At 38.2% G+C, this 12,654-nt stretch overlaps 1 protein-coding gene across 37 annotated transcripts in view; it reads left to right on the top strand.

Moving 5' to 3' along the window:
* The first annotated feature begins 1,526 nt into the window (after nucleotides 1-1,526).
* The window catches only part of LOC117994137 (gastrula zinc finger protein XlCGF57.1-like), a 120,567-nt gene continuing 109,439 nt past the window's right edge, over nucleotides 1,527-12,654 (top strand). For all 37 annotated transcript variants that reach the window (XM_034982022.2, XM_069507724.1, XM_069507723.1 and 34 more), the window contains exons 1-5: nucleotides 1,527-1,775; nucleotides 3,117-3,267; nucleotides 3,560-3,640; nucleotides 4,414-4,476; nucleotides 6,536-6,706. In XM_034982022.2, the coding sequence (XP_034837913.1) occupies nucleotides 1,629-1,775; nucleotides 3,117-3,267; nucleotides 3,560-3,640; nucleotides 4,414-4,476; nucleotides 6,536-6,706 (613 nt within the window). In that variant the 5' untranslated portion in view covers nucleotides 1,527-1,628. The remainder of the gene's footprint in view (nucleotides 1,776-3,116; nucleotides 3,268-3,559; nucleotides 3,641-4,413; nucleotides 4,477-6,535; nucleotides 6,707-12,654) is intronic.

Raw genomic sequence — 12,654 nt, 5'->3', positions numbered from 1 at the left:
TTTTGACAGACATTTGACGTTAGATTGACGTTAATTAGTATATTATCTATGGACGTTAACGTCAAAGACTATAGACTACATAGAACTACATAGAGTAAAAGACACGCATTTAGAATCTTTTTTTTTTCTGTGATAATATTTTATATTAATAAATAAACTATTAACAAACTTAAATCTAAAAAAAAAAAAAAACAACATTACATTTAAACTAAAATAAATTAAATTAAATCTAAAACCTCGTCGAGACCACCGCAGCGAGGCATTGTACCCAAGATGCTGGCAGCATTACCCCTTTGGATGGCCAAACTAATAGGCTACTTGACAATTTTTTTAAGTTGGTCTTAAATGGTTAATATTTGTCCTATTATATCAAAAAAATTAACACTATATTTTTTTGCGCCCTAAAAACCGTAAAACTTTAATTTAAAAAAATATTTTTCTTAGACAGGTGAAAACACTGTCGGCCATGTTTGGCCGATAGATTATCTGTGCTCTGACGTCATGCATTTGTAAACAACAGTATAACCACTGTGGTTATACTGTTGTTTACAAATGCATGACGTCACTGTGGTTATACTGTTGTTTACAAATGCATGACGTCAGAGCACAGATAATCTATCGGCCAAACATGGCCGACAGTGTTTTCACCTGTCTAAGAAAAATATTTTTTTAAATTAAAGTTTTACGGTTTTTAGGGCGCAAAAAAATATAGTGTTAATTTTTTTGATATAATAGGACAAATATTAACCATTTAAGACCAACTTAAAAAAATTGTCAAGTAGCCTATTCTTTGACCAAGGTAGCTGCCAGCTCTCGGGTCCCCGGTTGACTCGATAACTCTTTTCGCAATTTCTTCAAAAAGAGCTTGAGCCCCCGGGCCCCACGGCCCCAAGGTCTCCACACCAAAAGGCACGAATACGAAGCTTCCATCGAGGTTTTCATATTTGCGCCTTTTGGCCTGTTCGGCGCCGATGGCCGCTGCACCCGCCATCGCCTGAATGTGGGATGCTGCTAAAGTGTCTACACAAGTTGCATCCCAAACAAGCGAGTAAAAGACTACAATATTGTGGTCTTTCATGCTTGCTGCTTCAAGCAGAGGTACTTGTGAAATGTTGAAGAAAAGGAGACGTTGGGCACAAGAATGGTTAAAACTGCGAGATATAAATTCACACATGAAAATTTACTGAAAGAAATATGGAGCTAAAATGGAAAGTTTGTTTGAAAAACAGCTTAACACAGTCAAGCATGTTTGACAAACAGACCATCATTAAATTTGCCAAACACGTAGTTTGTTTGACAAATACTATGGAAAAACCATAGGAACCTAAGATAGGGACCAACAAGGGACCAATACTTATATGAATACAATCACGTGAAAAACGACCGCAGACAGTCAAGCATGTTTGTCAAACACGTTAAATTTGACAAACATACTTGACCGTGTGCGGGGCCTCTATGATAATATAATTATTATCTATGCCTCAAACCACGCAATAAAAATCATAGACAATAAAAACAGACAAAAATCTAAAACAATATGGCTGATGCACGCTACTGTAGAAATAACGAAAAAGTGTTGTGTTTTGTAAGAATTAAGTGATTATTTCTAAGTTAGATTTAGTGATAAAATGGCTACAAAGACTTGGAAAATTGAAAAGGACCTGTGTAGGTGTTGTCATGGGGAGGGCGCTTTCAACAACTTGGCGGAGCCGCGGACCTTCTTGGATAAAGTGGAAGTTTATTCCGACATGCTTAGAGAATGCCTTGATATTGACGTAAGTAATCATTGAATTATCTAGATAATTACCGATGCATATTCAATTCTTAAGTAATGTTTTGAATAATATCCTAACTAATGGTCGCTTTGTGCGATTTAAAATGTCGGCACGGAACCGGTAAAGTTTCATATCTTTGGTCGTAATGGAAGGTAAACCTACTGGATAGCACTCACACTGCATCCCGCAACTGCTCACTACAATACATTATCACTTACCATGTGAAATCTCAGTCCAGGGCTGTCGTTAAATAAAAAACAATAAACGCTCTGATATTCTATTGTCTACAAAAAATTTCATCGACGGGTAAATGAACCAGTCTCCAACACTTGGTACTGCATGTGTTAAATAAAATTATTTCAACCGTGGTCTAAGGGCCTGATGCACCTCCAACTTTCCATCCCATCCAGTTACTGACTTGCATTAACGTTACTTATCCGTATGATTGATAAGCATTGTCATGATTAGCAGTGGAGGGTTCTTATTTCAAATTTAAAAAAAAATCCTGCCAGAAATAATTAATCCATAGTCCATACTAATATTATAAATGCGAAAGTGTGTCTGTCTGTCTGCCTGCTAGCTTTTCACGGCTCAACCGTTCAACCGATTTTGACGAAATTTGGTACAGAGATTGTTTGTATCCTGGGGAAGGACATAGGCTACTTTTTATCCCGGTCAATTAAAGAGTTGCCACAGGAATTTCAAAATCCTAAATCCACGTGGACGAACTCTCAGGCATCATCTAGTCTAGACTAAAAGTTAAAACAAATTTCTTCTTTTTCTTTCAAATTTTTTTCTTCTCTGTTCAGAGTTGACATTATAAGAATATACAGTTGAATATGTTAAATATCCGCGACAGGTTGAAATGGCAATCAGAGTATGAGACGGGGCCCCACACATCCGCACGTCACCCGCGCTCGCCCGCACCTGGTTAGCGCGGGGGCTGTGCGGGTGTGCGGGGTGATCCCACCCCGATTGCCATTTCAACCTGTTGCGTACTATACATTTGTTTTTGAACAATAAACAATTTATTTATTACTAGCGTGTGCGATATCGTCCGCATAGACTACACAAATTTTAAACCCCAATTTAACCTGTAAGGGGTAACCCTTACAGGTTAAATTTTCAAAAATCCTTTCTTAGAGCATGTCTACCTATGTCATAATAGCTATCTGTATTTCAAATTTCAATGCGATCCATCCAGTAGTTTAAGCTGTGCGTTGGTAGATCAGTCAGTCAGTCAATCAGTCAATCAGTCAATCAGTCAATCAGTCAGTCAGCCACCTTTTCCTTTTATATATTTAGATTATTATAAAAATAAAGAGTTTTCTTCTCTCTTAGATTCCCCCTGTGCCTGGTGAGCTATGCGCGATAACATACACAATATGCAATGCATGCATAGCCCGGCTGAGGGATGCGTGCAACTTCAAGAAGCAAGTGCAAGACTGCGAGCAGAGATTCATGACTTTATACTACAAGAATGCTATACAAGGTAGGTTTTACTTGTTAGAATAGAAGAGAAATAATTTTTATTCAAAAAAACTTTTACAAACTTGAGTTTTTTGTGGGCTCTTCTTAGACCTGGGCGCGTTTGGAACCCTCGTAGCTTTAGTTTTAAGTTTGCGTAATAATTATCACCACTATATGTACATATTAATCATCTTACAAATCCAACGACTGACCATCAAAAAGTCTATACCTACCTATTTTATACCTATTTTAATTTTTTAATTTTATTTGATTTGATTTGATTCTAGTTCACTCTGCTAATGCATTGTTCACAGGGCTCAAACCGGCAACAAAAGTGAAGGAAGAAATAGAAGTGTCCATAGAACACGCCCAGTCAGACACTGATGCAGACATAGGTAATTTTTAGGGTTCCGTACTCAAAAGGAAAAACGGAACCCTTATAGGATCACTTTGTTGTCTGTCTATCAAGAAACCTACAGGGTACTTCCCGTTGGCCTAGAATCATGAAATTTGGTAGGTAGGTGGGTCTTATAGCTGGTATTAGGGGAAAAATCTGAAAACCGTGAATTTGTGGTTACATCACACAAAAAAACCGGCCAAGTGCGAGTCGGGCTCGCACACTGAGGGTTCCGTACTACAGTCGTATTTTTTCGACATTTTGCACGATAATTCAAAAACTATGATACATAAAAATAAATAAAAACCAAAATTTTTGTAAAAGTTTACGATAAATTGCAAATAAAACATCTGACTGACGCTTGAGGTCAACGAACGTTGCAAGAGTGAATAGGCATCTTCTAGGTAAACGCGTCCCGTCTCAGGCCGCATCATCACTTTCCATCAGGTGTGATTGCAGTCAAGCGTTTGCCTATAATGAATAATAAAAAAAGAAAAAAAAAGTAGGCCACTCAGAGTCAATGCCGCGTCGTAGGCGGGACATTGACCCGAGTTTTGCGCGCTATACATTGCGGGTTTGAAAATTACTAAATCCATAAAACTACAAAATGCAAAAATACAAAATGGTTATTTATATTGGATTGTGTTTAGGTAGTATAACAATGACGCTAAGTTTTTGCTACACTTTTGTTTTTGTTTTTGCGTTCTGTTTACATCCTGTATATTATGTGGATTTTTGTTGGCTGGTATTAAAATGTTTTTCTCATTTTAGTTTTAAAAAAGGAAGATGAAGATGATGATGACGACAACCACTTCTTGGGAGGCGACGACGACGGTATGTTCACTGTTTTATAATATTATATTCATACACACACTCGTTGGGGTCCCGAGGTGCTAGAATGGCGACCTCGCACTGGAAGACGCAGCGTTGGAAGACCCCCCACTAGGTGGACGGACGACATCAGACGAGTCGCAGGGAGCCGCTGGATCCAGGCGGCGCAAGACCGTGGCGTGTGGAAGTCCCTACAAGAGACCTATGTCCAGCAGTGGACGTCTATTGGTTGATGATGATGATGACACACACTCGTAGTCTGATGGGACTGCAATCCGACACGATCGGAGAGAGATCAGGACGGACGACTTTACGTGACCTCCTAGGTACAGGGTTTAGAACTAGGAAGTTGGCAACTCCGGGCTGCTAAGAATATCTTAGTAGAAAAACCAAAGTTTCTGGGATTGAAACCCGGGATCTCGTGATCCTCGGTAGAGATAGCGAGCAAACGAGCTGGCGGGTCACCTGATGTTAAGTGATTACCGCTGCCCATGAACATTTGCAGCACCAGAGGAACTGCCGATGCGTTGCCGGCCTTTCCACAGTTGGCAAGTGCGCGGAAAGAAGGATCTGGCACAACGGACGGTCGAAGTGCACTTGTGGATGTGTGCAATGTACTATTATTCTTTTTTATCTTAAAAATAAAGAAATAGGGGGGCCATTAAAGTTTTTTTTTTCAGTTTTAGAGCATTTTTGTGACAGAATGTACCATAAACAACGATTCATAAAGTAGTTTGTAAGCTACTAGCGACCCGCCCCGGCTTCGCATGGGTGCAATGTAGATACTAATGTGGTGTCAGTGAGGAGATTATAGGCGCCGCGGCAACGCCGCCTCCGGCACGTTAATTTTAATTTTACGATATTTCATATTATTTTAATTTTGTGATATATCCTAAGATATTATTCTAAATTAAATGATGTAAAGGGCAATTTTGGTCTTGATTGAATATTTCAGATGACCAACTATTTTATTTTGATAAGAATTAATAGTGTGTCAGTAAAAACACCCTCGAAAGTAGGGCTTTGTTTCAGATCACATTTGAAATTAATTATTGAATAAAAAAAAATATAAAATAAAATAAAATTGATTATTGTGAGCCAACCTTAAAATATACATATATGCTGTCGCAGACTTTATCGTATAACTTTATAAGAGAAACAATTTTACCATACATTGTTTTCGTGTAACTTTGACCGTTTATACAGCGCACGCCTCGGAAACTCTCAAATAAGAGGATTTTTCCGACCTGATTTACATTATTTCAATTTCCCTAGGAATCTCTAATTTTTTGAGAATTAAACTATACCTATAAACCTTCCTCTTGAATCACTCTATCTATTGGTGAAAATTGCATTAAAATCCGTTGCGTAGTTTCAAAGATCTACGCGTCCATACATACATACATACAGACAGCGGGAAGCGACTTTATTTTGTACTATGATGAAAGAGATGGCCAAAAACTAACTTTCTACTATCGTACCGCAAGGCGTTGTTGTTATTTGTTGTTATAGCTGCAATATTTGAGCAAAATAAATATGTAAATGGTTATGATTATCATTATAGAAATACATCATCATCATGATCAACCCATAGCTTGCTCAATACAGAGCACAGGTCTCCCGCTCACGAGTGAGAACGGTTTTGGCCATAGTCTACCACGCTGGCCATGTGCGGGGATTGGTAAACTTCACACACCTTTGAGAACATTATGGAGAACTCTCAGGCATGCAGGTTTCCTCACGGTGTTTTCCTTCACCGTTAAAACAAGTGATATTTAATTAATCAAAACGCACATAACTCCGAAAAGTTAGAGGTGCGTTTCCGGGATCGAAACCCCGACCTCCGATTAGGACGTCCTAACCACTAGGCTATCACAGCTTCATAGATAGAAATACATATTCTGTTAAAATTTTAACACTACCTATTACGGTTCACGAGATACAGCCTGCTGACAGACAGACAGACAACCGGATGGACAGACGGACGAACGGATAGACGGGCCCTATAAGACCGAGGCCCGACTCATACTTGTCTAGTTTTTCACGTTTTTTTCGTTTCTAGATGGCATGAGCGACGATGACCTCCCAATCAAACCCCCCAAGCAATCTGTGTCCACCATGAAGACCCGTCCGAAGCCCAAGCCGAAGCCCAAAGCCCCACCAGTGGTGAAGAAGTTGAAGCCACCCCCCAAACCGAAGAAGGCAGAACCTAAGCCGGCGAAGGAGAAGAAAGGTAGGTGTCTTTTTTGGTTTACAGCTCGTTTGGGGATATCTGTGGACCCGGGTAGACTTCGGTTTTATTCGGTTTGTTGTAAAAGTTTTCCGGTTTTTCGGTGTTAGGTCAGGTTAGGTTTAGTGTTTTTTTTTTGAAGTTAGGTTAAAATCCTTGGGTTTATGGTGGTAAATGTGGTGACTTTCGGTACTTAATGGAATAATACACTGTTTTTTTTAATTCCGGTTTTCATGAAAGAATTCTGTTTTTCGGTGTTTTTTTAGAAATATTTCGGTTTTCTGGTGTTTAAAAAAAAATTGTTTTTTAAAGAAATAATTCGGGGTTAGTTGAAATTCGGTTTTTTTTTTGGTTTTGCAATAAGTACTAATTTGTATTTTTTTTGTAACAAAAGAAATTTAGTCATTTTTTCGTTTTTTTTTAAATTCTTAAGGCGGCTAATCTCACGTTTATTGTCGGAGTATACCCGACTAGTTTCGAAACCGACCGGGGTCCTTGTTAACGCGGTGCGGTTATTCGATGGTTTTTTTTTAAACTTGATTTTAACAAATATTTGTGCGTTTTTCGAACAATTTTGGTCTAAGACCCGAAGTAGGTACGGGGATTTTACAAAACTTTCTTTCGACGTGTTTCATATTTTCAGTCTACGCCGTTATTTATTTACAGAACATATGTTTTTGACAGTCACCGATGTTTGGCAAAAGTTAGGATTTTATTGTGCACGTCACGAATGATGAAAAAATATACTTATAAATAATTCAAAAATGATATTTTAAAGTTAGTTAAGTACATTGAGCTTTCAACATTCGTGTCAAAACTGTATATTGTAGAGCCATTTTAACAGGTCTTTTTTGAGGGAACTTTGATCGCGACTTTATCCGCCTGAATTCGGGTTTTTTAATCTGTAAAAAAAAAAAAAACAAACTTTCACAATTATTTTTTAATCGTCAGCTGCATCTACGTAGGAAACCGTTAATTTTCAGAGACAAAAATAGCCTATGTCTCTAGGTCGTTCAGGCTATATAGTTGAATATCTATGAAAAAAATAGCGTTGCTCCGTTGTGGTGTGATTGAAGGACAAACCATAAACAAACACACTTTTGCATTTAGCAGCATATTATGTGGAAATAATAAATGCAACTTTTGACGGTTAAGATTTTAATTTTAAAAATAAATAGAAAACAAAAGAGAAAATTCACAAATCTTTGATTTTCCGGGATAAAAAGTAGCCTTAAGGTGACGCAGGACGCTCGACCGAAATTGGCAGCGCACGTGGGTAACATGTTTGCTTTTCACTTGACATTGTATGAGAAAGTTGAGAGGCACGATGATTTTCACTGAAATCAAGCGTGCGAAAAGGGTTTAGGAAAAGTTTTTTTGAGAAAAAACTGCTGAATTTATGTTTGCAAAGTAAAGTTATTTCAAGTAATGAATAAATAAACTACGTCTAATGATAGATTGTTTTAGAATTTTCATATCCCTAATCTTATTTATTTACATCCAAAGTTGTCATTAATTTAGTGTTAAAATAGGAATCTTTTGAGCCTCGTAACTTTTAAATCAATATTTTTTTAAATATTTTATATATCAATAAACCTAGATAATGACGAGATAAATCGATATAATTCTTAGTTTTGTGCGTACAATATCGAATATTGCTGTAATTTCCCTCCTACGTTTGTATGAAGAAAGCACTGAACTGAGTCCCCTTAAGCTATCACTACCAAATAGACGATGCCCGCGAGTACTCAACGTTGGCTTAGGCTTTTCGCGTGAAAACTCTTTTATTATTCGGGATAGAAAAGTGCCTATGTCCGTCCCCGGGATGAAAGCTATCTCTATACTTTTCGTCAAATAAGTTGAACGGTTGGTTGTTGGTGATAAGCTAGCAGACAGACACACATACTTTTGCATTTATAATATTAGTTATGTAGAAGATTTGCTTTTTTAGGGTTCCGTACCTCAAAAGGAAAAACGGAACCTTTATAGGATCACTTCTGTCCGTCCGTCGGTCTGTCAAGAAACCTACAGGTTACTTCCCGTTGACCTAGAATCATAAAATTTGGCACGTAGGTAGGTCTTATAGCAGGCATAAGGGTAAAATCTGAAAACCGTGAATTTGTGGTTACATCACACAAAAATAAATTAAATTGTGATCATGAACTAATAATTAGTGTTTTCAATTTTCAAAGTTAGATAACTACATATATCAAGTGGGGTATCATATGAAAGGTCTTCAACTGTACATTCTAAAACAGATTTTTATTTATTTTTATGCATCATAGTTTTTGAATTATCGTGCAAAATGTCGTAAAAATACGACTAGTACGGAACGCTCGTTGCGCGAGGCTGACTCGCACTTGGCCGGTTTTTTCAGATGAGATAGTATTTTATACTATCTCTAATAGCTTGGTTTTTTTTAAAGATGATAGAACTATTAAATATCTGGTCGTACAAAATATTAGTCATTATTTATGTGAAACTAGCGACCCGCCCCGGCTTCGCATGGGTGCAGTGTAGACTCCGATATTTTGTTCAAATATCGTCATATTTCATCAAATTAACAGTTAACACAACCATATTCTTAAAAAAAAAAAAAAAACAAAAACAAACCAATATTAAACTTTACCCTATATAAACCTTCTTCTTGAATCACTCTATCTAGTGGTGAAAACCGCATCAAAATCCGTTGCGTGATTTAAAAGATCTACGCGTTCATACATACATACAGACAGCGGGAAGCGACTTTTGTTTTATCTATGTAGAGATGTTAAAAGTGCACTTTTAAAATGGCTCTATATAATTGTGTGATTTTTTTAGGTTTTGAATTTATTTATCGACAGTTAACAGCACAGTTGGAGTGAGAGTACTTATCTCACGAGCTTGAGACCCCGGGTTCGATTCCCGGATGAAGTATTTTGAAAATTAGGTATCTTGCGCGTACGTCTGATTCTGGTCAAAATTTTCTTGCAAAGACCTGGGTTCGACTCCCGGTCAAGATAGGAAAGAATAATTAGGCAAGAAACTATCTTTTCTAGGTTAAACTATGTTAGGTCTGGTAGTGGTAGGTTTCGGCTGTGGCTAGTTACAACTGACAAAGCAGTATCGCCAAGCGATTTACGTTCCGGTACTACTTAGAAACAGATTAGAGATTAAAACTGCTATAGAATTTCCAGGTTACAACTACATCTGTCACTTATCATTAGGTGAGATAGGAGTTATTTGCTTACTTGTCATAAAAATTATAACTGCAGCTCTAAGTTATATCACTTACCATCAGGTGAGATAGCAGTTAAAAGGTAACTTATCATAAATGGTCTACATAACTGTAATATAAATTAGCTTGCTTCCATCTTAGACTGAATTGTCACTTACCATCTAGTGAAATTGCAAAAAAAAGCTTACTTGTCATAAAAGGTCTATATAACTGCAATATAACTTAGCCTGTTTCCATCTTAGACTGAAATCTGTAGAACGTACTTTGACTAGAATAAACACTAGACAGTATTATTACAAGGGGTGATGGTCTAGCGATTAAGACTCCTATTCGAGCGGTGCGGGGTTCGATCCCGTGCACGTACCTCTAGCTTAGCTGGCTTCCATCTTGACTGCATCGTCACTTACCATCATATGAAACTGCAGTTCAAAGCTAACTTATCATAAAAAGGTCTATGAATGTCATACTTCCTAGTTTATCTTAGGTTAAAATCTATAGAACATACTTTGACTTATCTCAGACTGAATCAAAACTAGACTATTGTGTTATACTAGCTTATGCTCGCGACTTCGTCCGCGTGGACTACACAAATTTCAAACCCCTGTTTCACCCCCTTAGGGATTGAATTTTGAAAAATCCTTTCTTAGCGGACGCCTACGTTATAATAGCTATCTGCATGCCGAATTTCAGCGCGATCCGTCCAGTAGTTTGAGCTGTGCGTTGATAGATCAGTCAGTCAGTCAGTCAGTCACCTTTTCCTTTTATATATATAGACTAGCTGCCTGTGACTTTGTACGCGTGGATTTAGGTTTTCAAAAATCCCGCGGGAACTCTTTAATTTTCCGGTATAAAAAATAGTCTATGTCACTCTCCAGGTCTCTAACTATATCAATGCTAAAAATCACGCTGATCCGTTGCTCTGTTGCGACGTGATTGATGGACAAACCAACACACTTTCGCATTTATAATATGGGTAGTGAGTGATACAGGGGTGATAGTCTGGTGGTTAAGACGTCGGTGTTATTCGAGCGGCCTGGGGTTCGATCCTGGGCACGCACTTCTAACTTAGTCTGCTTCCATCTTGACTGCATCGTCACTTACCATCAGATGAAACTGCAGTTCAAAGCTAACTTGTCATAAAGTGTCTATATGCCATACCAAGTTTCCCGCCCGCTTTCAATTTAGACTGGTATCTGTATAAGGGTTCCTTTTGAGGTACGGAACCCAAATTTTTTTTTAAAAAGAATATTAGCCATGTTAAATGACTACTATACTACTTCTAACGTTCACTTTTAATATAAGTAAGTACCTTTAAGCAGTGGCGCGCGAAGCTAGGGTAAGCATTTAGGTAGAAAGTAGATACATACGTAGGTAATTACTGGCAGGTCATCATAAAAATAAGCACTGATTTACTACTTATTTACTACAATTAGGGTAAGCAGTACTTTTATGCCTCTATGAGTTGCACGGTACTGCCTTTAAGCCAAGAGTGAATAGGCATCTTCTAAGCAAGCTCGCTCCATCTTAGGCAGCATCATCACTTGCCACCAGGTGTGATTGCAGGCAAGTGCTAGTCTATGAATTAAAAAAAAAAATGAGGGACAAGTGGCTTTATGACAGCGGATACCAGTCGATTGCAACTGTCAAGCGACGTTGGTACAAGTTAGTAACTGGATGGGTGACCGAATTTGGTCTTTTCAATTCTTCCATGTTAAGTCGTCGGTTCCTAATATCTCGTACATAACATCAGATAATAATTGTCAAACCTTAGAGTTGAAATACCTACCTACCCTAGCTGATGCCTGCAACTTCTTTCGCGTGGAATTAGGTTTTTAAAAATCCCGTGGGAACTCTTTGATTTTCCGGGATAAAAAGTAGCCTATGTCACTCTCCAGGTCTTCAACTATACCCATGCAAAATGCACGTAAATCCGTTGCTCCTTTGCAACGCGTTTGAAAGACAAACAAACACACTTTCGCATTTATAATATGGGTAGTAGTCAGTCGATTGCAACTGTCAAGCGACATTGGTCCAAGTCACTAACTGGATGGGTGACTGAATTTGGAAATCCAAATTTGGTATTTTCGTTGAGAGCATGTTAAGCCGTCGGTCCCGGTCATTACAAACATTTGACAATAGTCGTTGAATCTAGTATTTAAGTTCTAGAAGTTTAACTAGTATTTATTCTTAATCGAGTTGAATGCGGAAAGACCCGGGAACACATCGCATTATTATCCCAAGAAAACCTCTACTAAGGTGTTGCTACGTAGCCTCAGCAATGGGAAATAGGACGCCGAAAGAGAGGCAATTAAATATTACTTGCGTGAAGGAAAACTTAGGTTAAGCATAGTGAGAAAGGAAAATGTGTGATGTGTTGAATGACCTAAACCCTTTTCATACTGAGAGGGTCTTGCTTAGTAGTGGATCGGCGATGGGTGGGAGATGATGATGATTGAAATCTTAGCTAAAACAAAGTACGCTTCATAGATCTGCATGCTTGACAGTTCTCTCGTAGGTATGAAGTCTGCCAATCCTCACTTGGCCAGCGTGGTGGATGACCTAAACCCTTCTCATTCTGAGAGGAGATTCCTGCTAGTTGGGTCGGCGATGAGTTGAGATGATGATGATGATGATGAAAGTCTGAGCAAAGTCAAAGTACGCTCTATAGATCTCAGTCTGTGACTGCAATGTCACTCGATATCCGTTTTTTTGTCAAAACCAGGGAAAAATGAAA

This window comes from Maniola hyperantus, chromosome 26 (genome assembly GCF_902806685.2).
Source record: "Maniola hyperantus chromosome 26, iAphHyp1.2, whole genome shotgun sequence".
Taxonomy (NCBI): domain Eukaryota; kingdom Metazoa; phylum Arthropoda; class Insecta; order Lepidoptera; family Nymphalidae; genus Maniola; species Maniola hyperantus.
The sequence above is the reverse complement of the archived record's forward strand: the minus strand, read 5'-3'. Positions and strand labels throughout refer to the sequence as shown.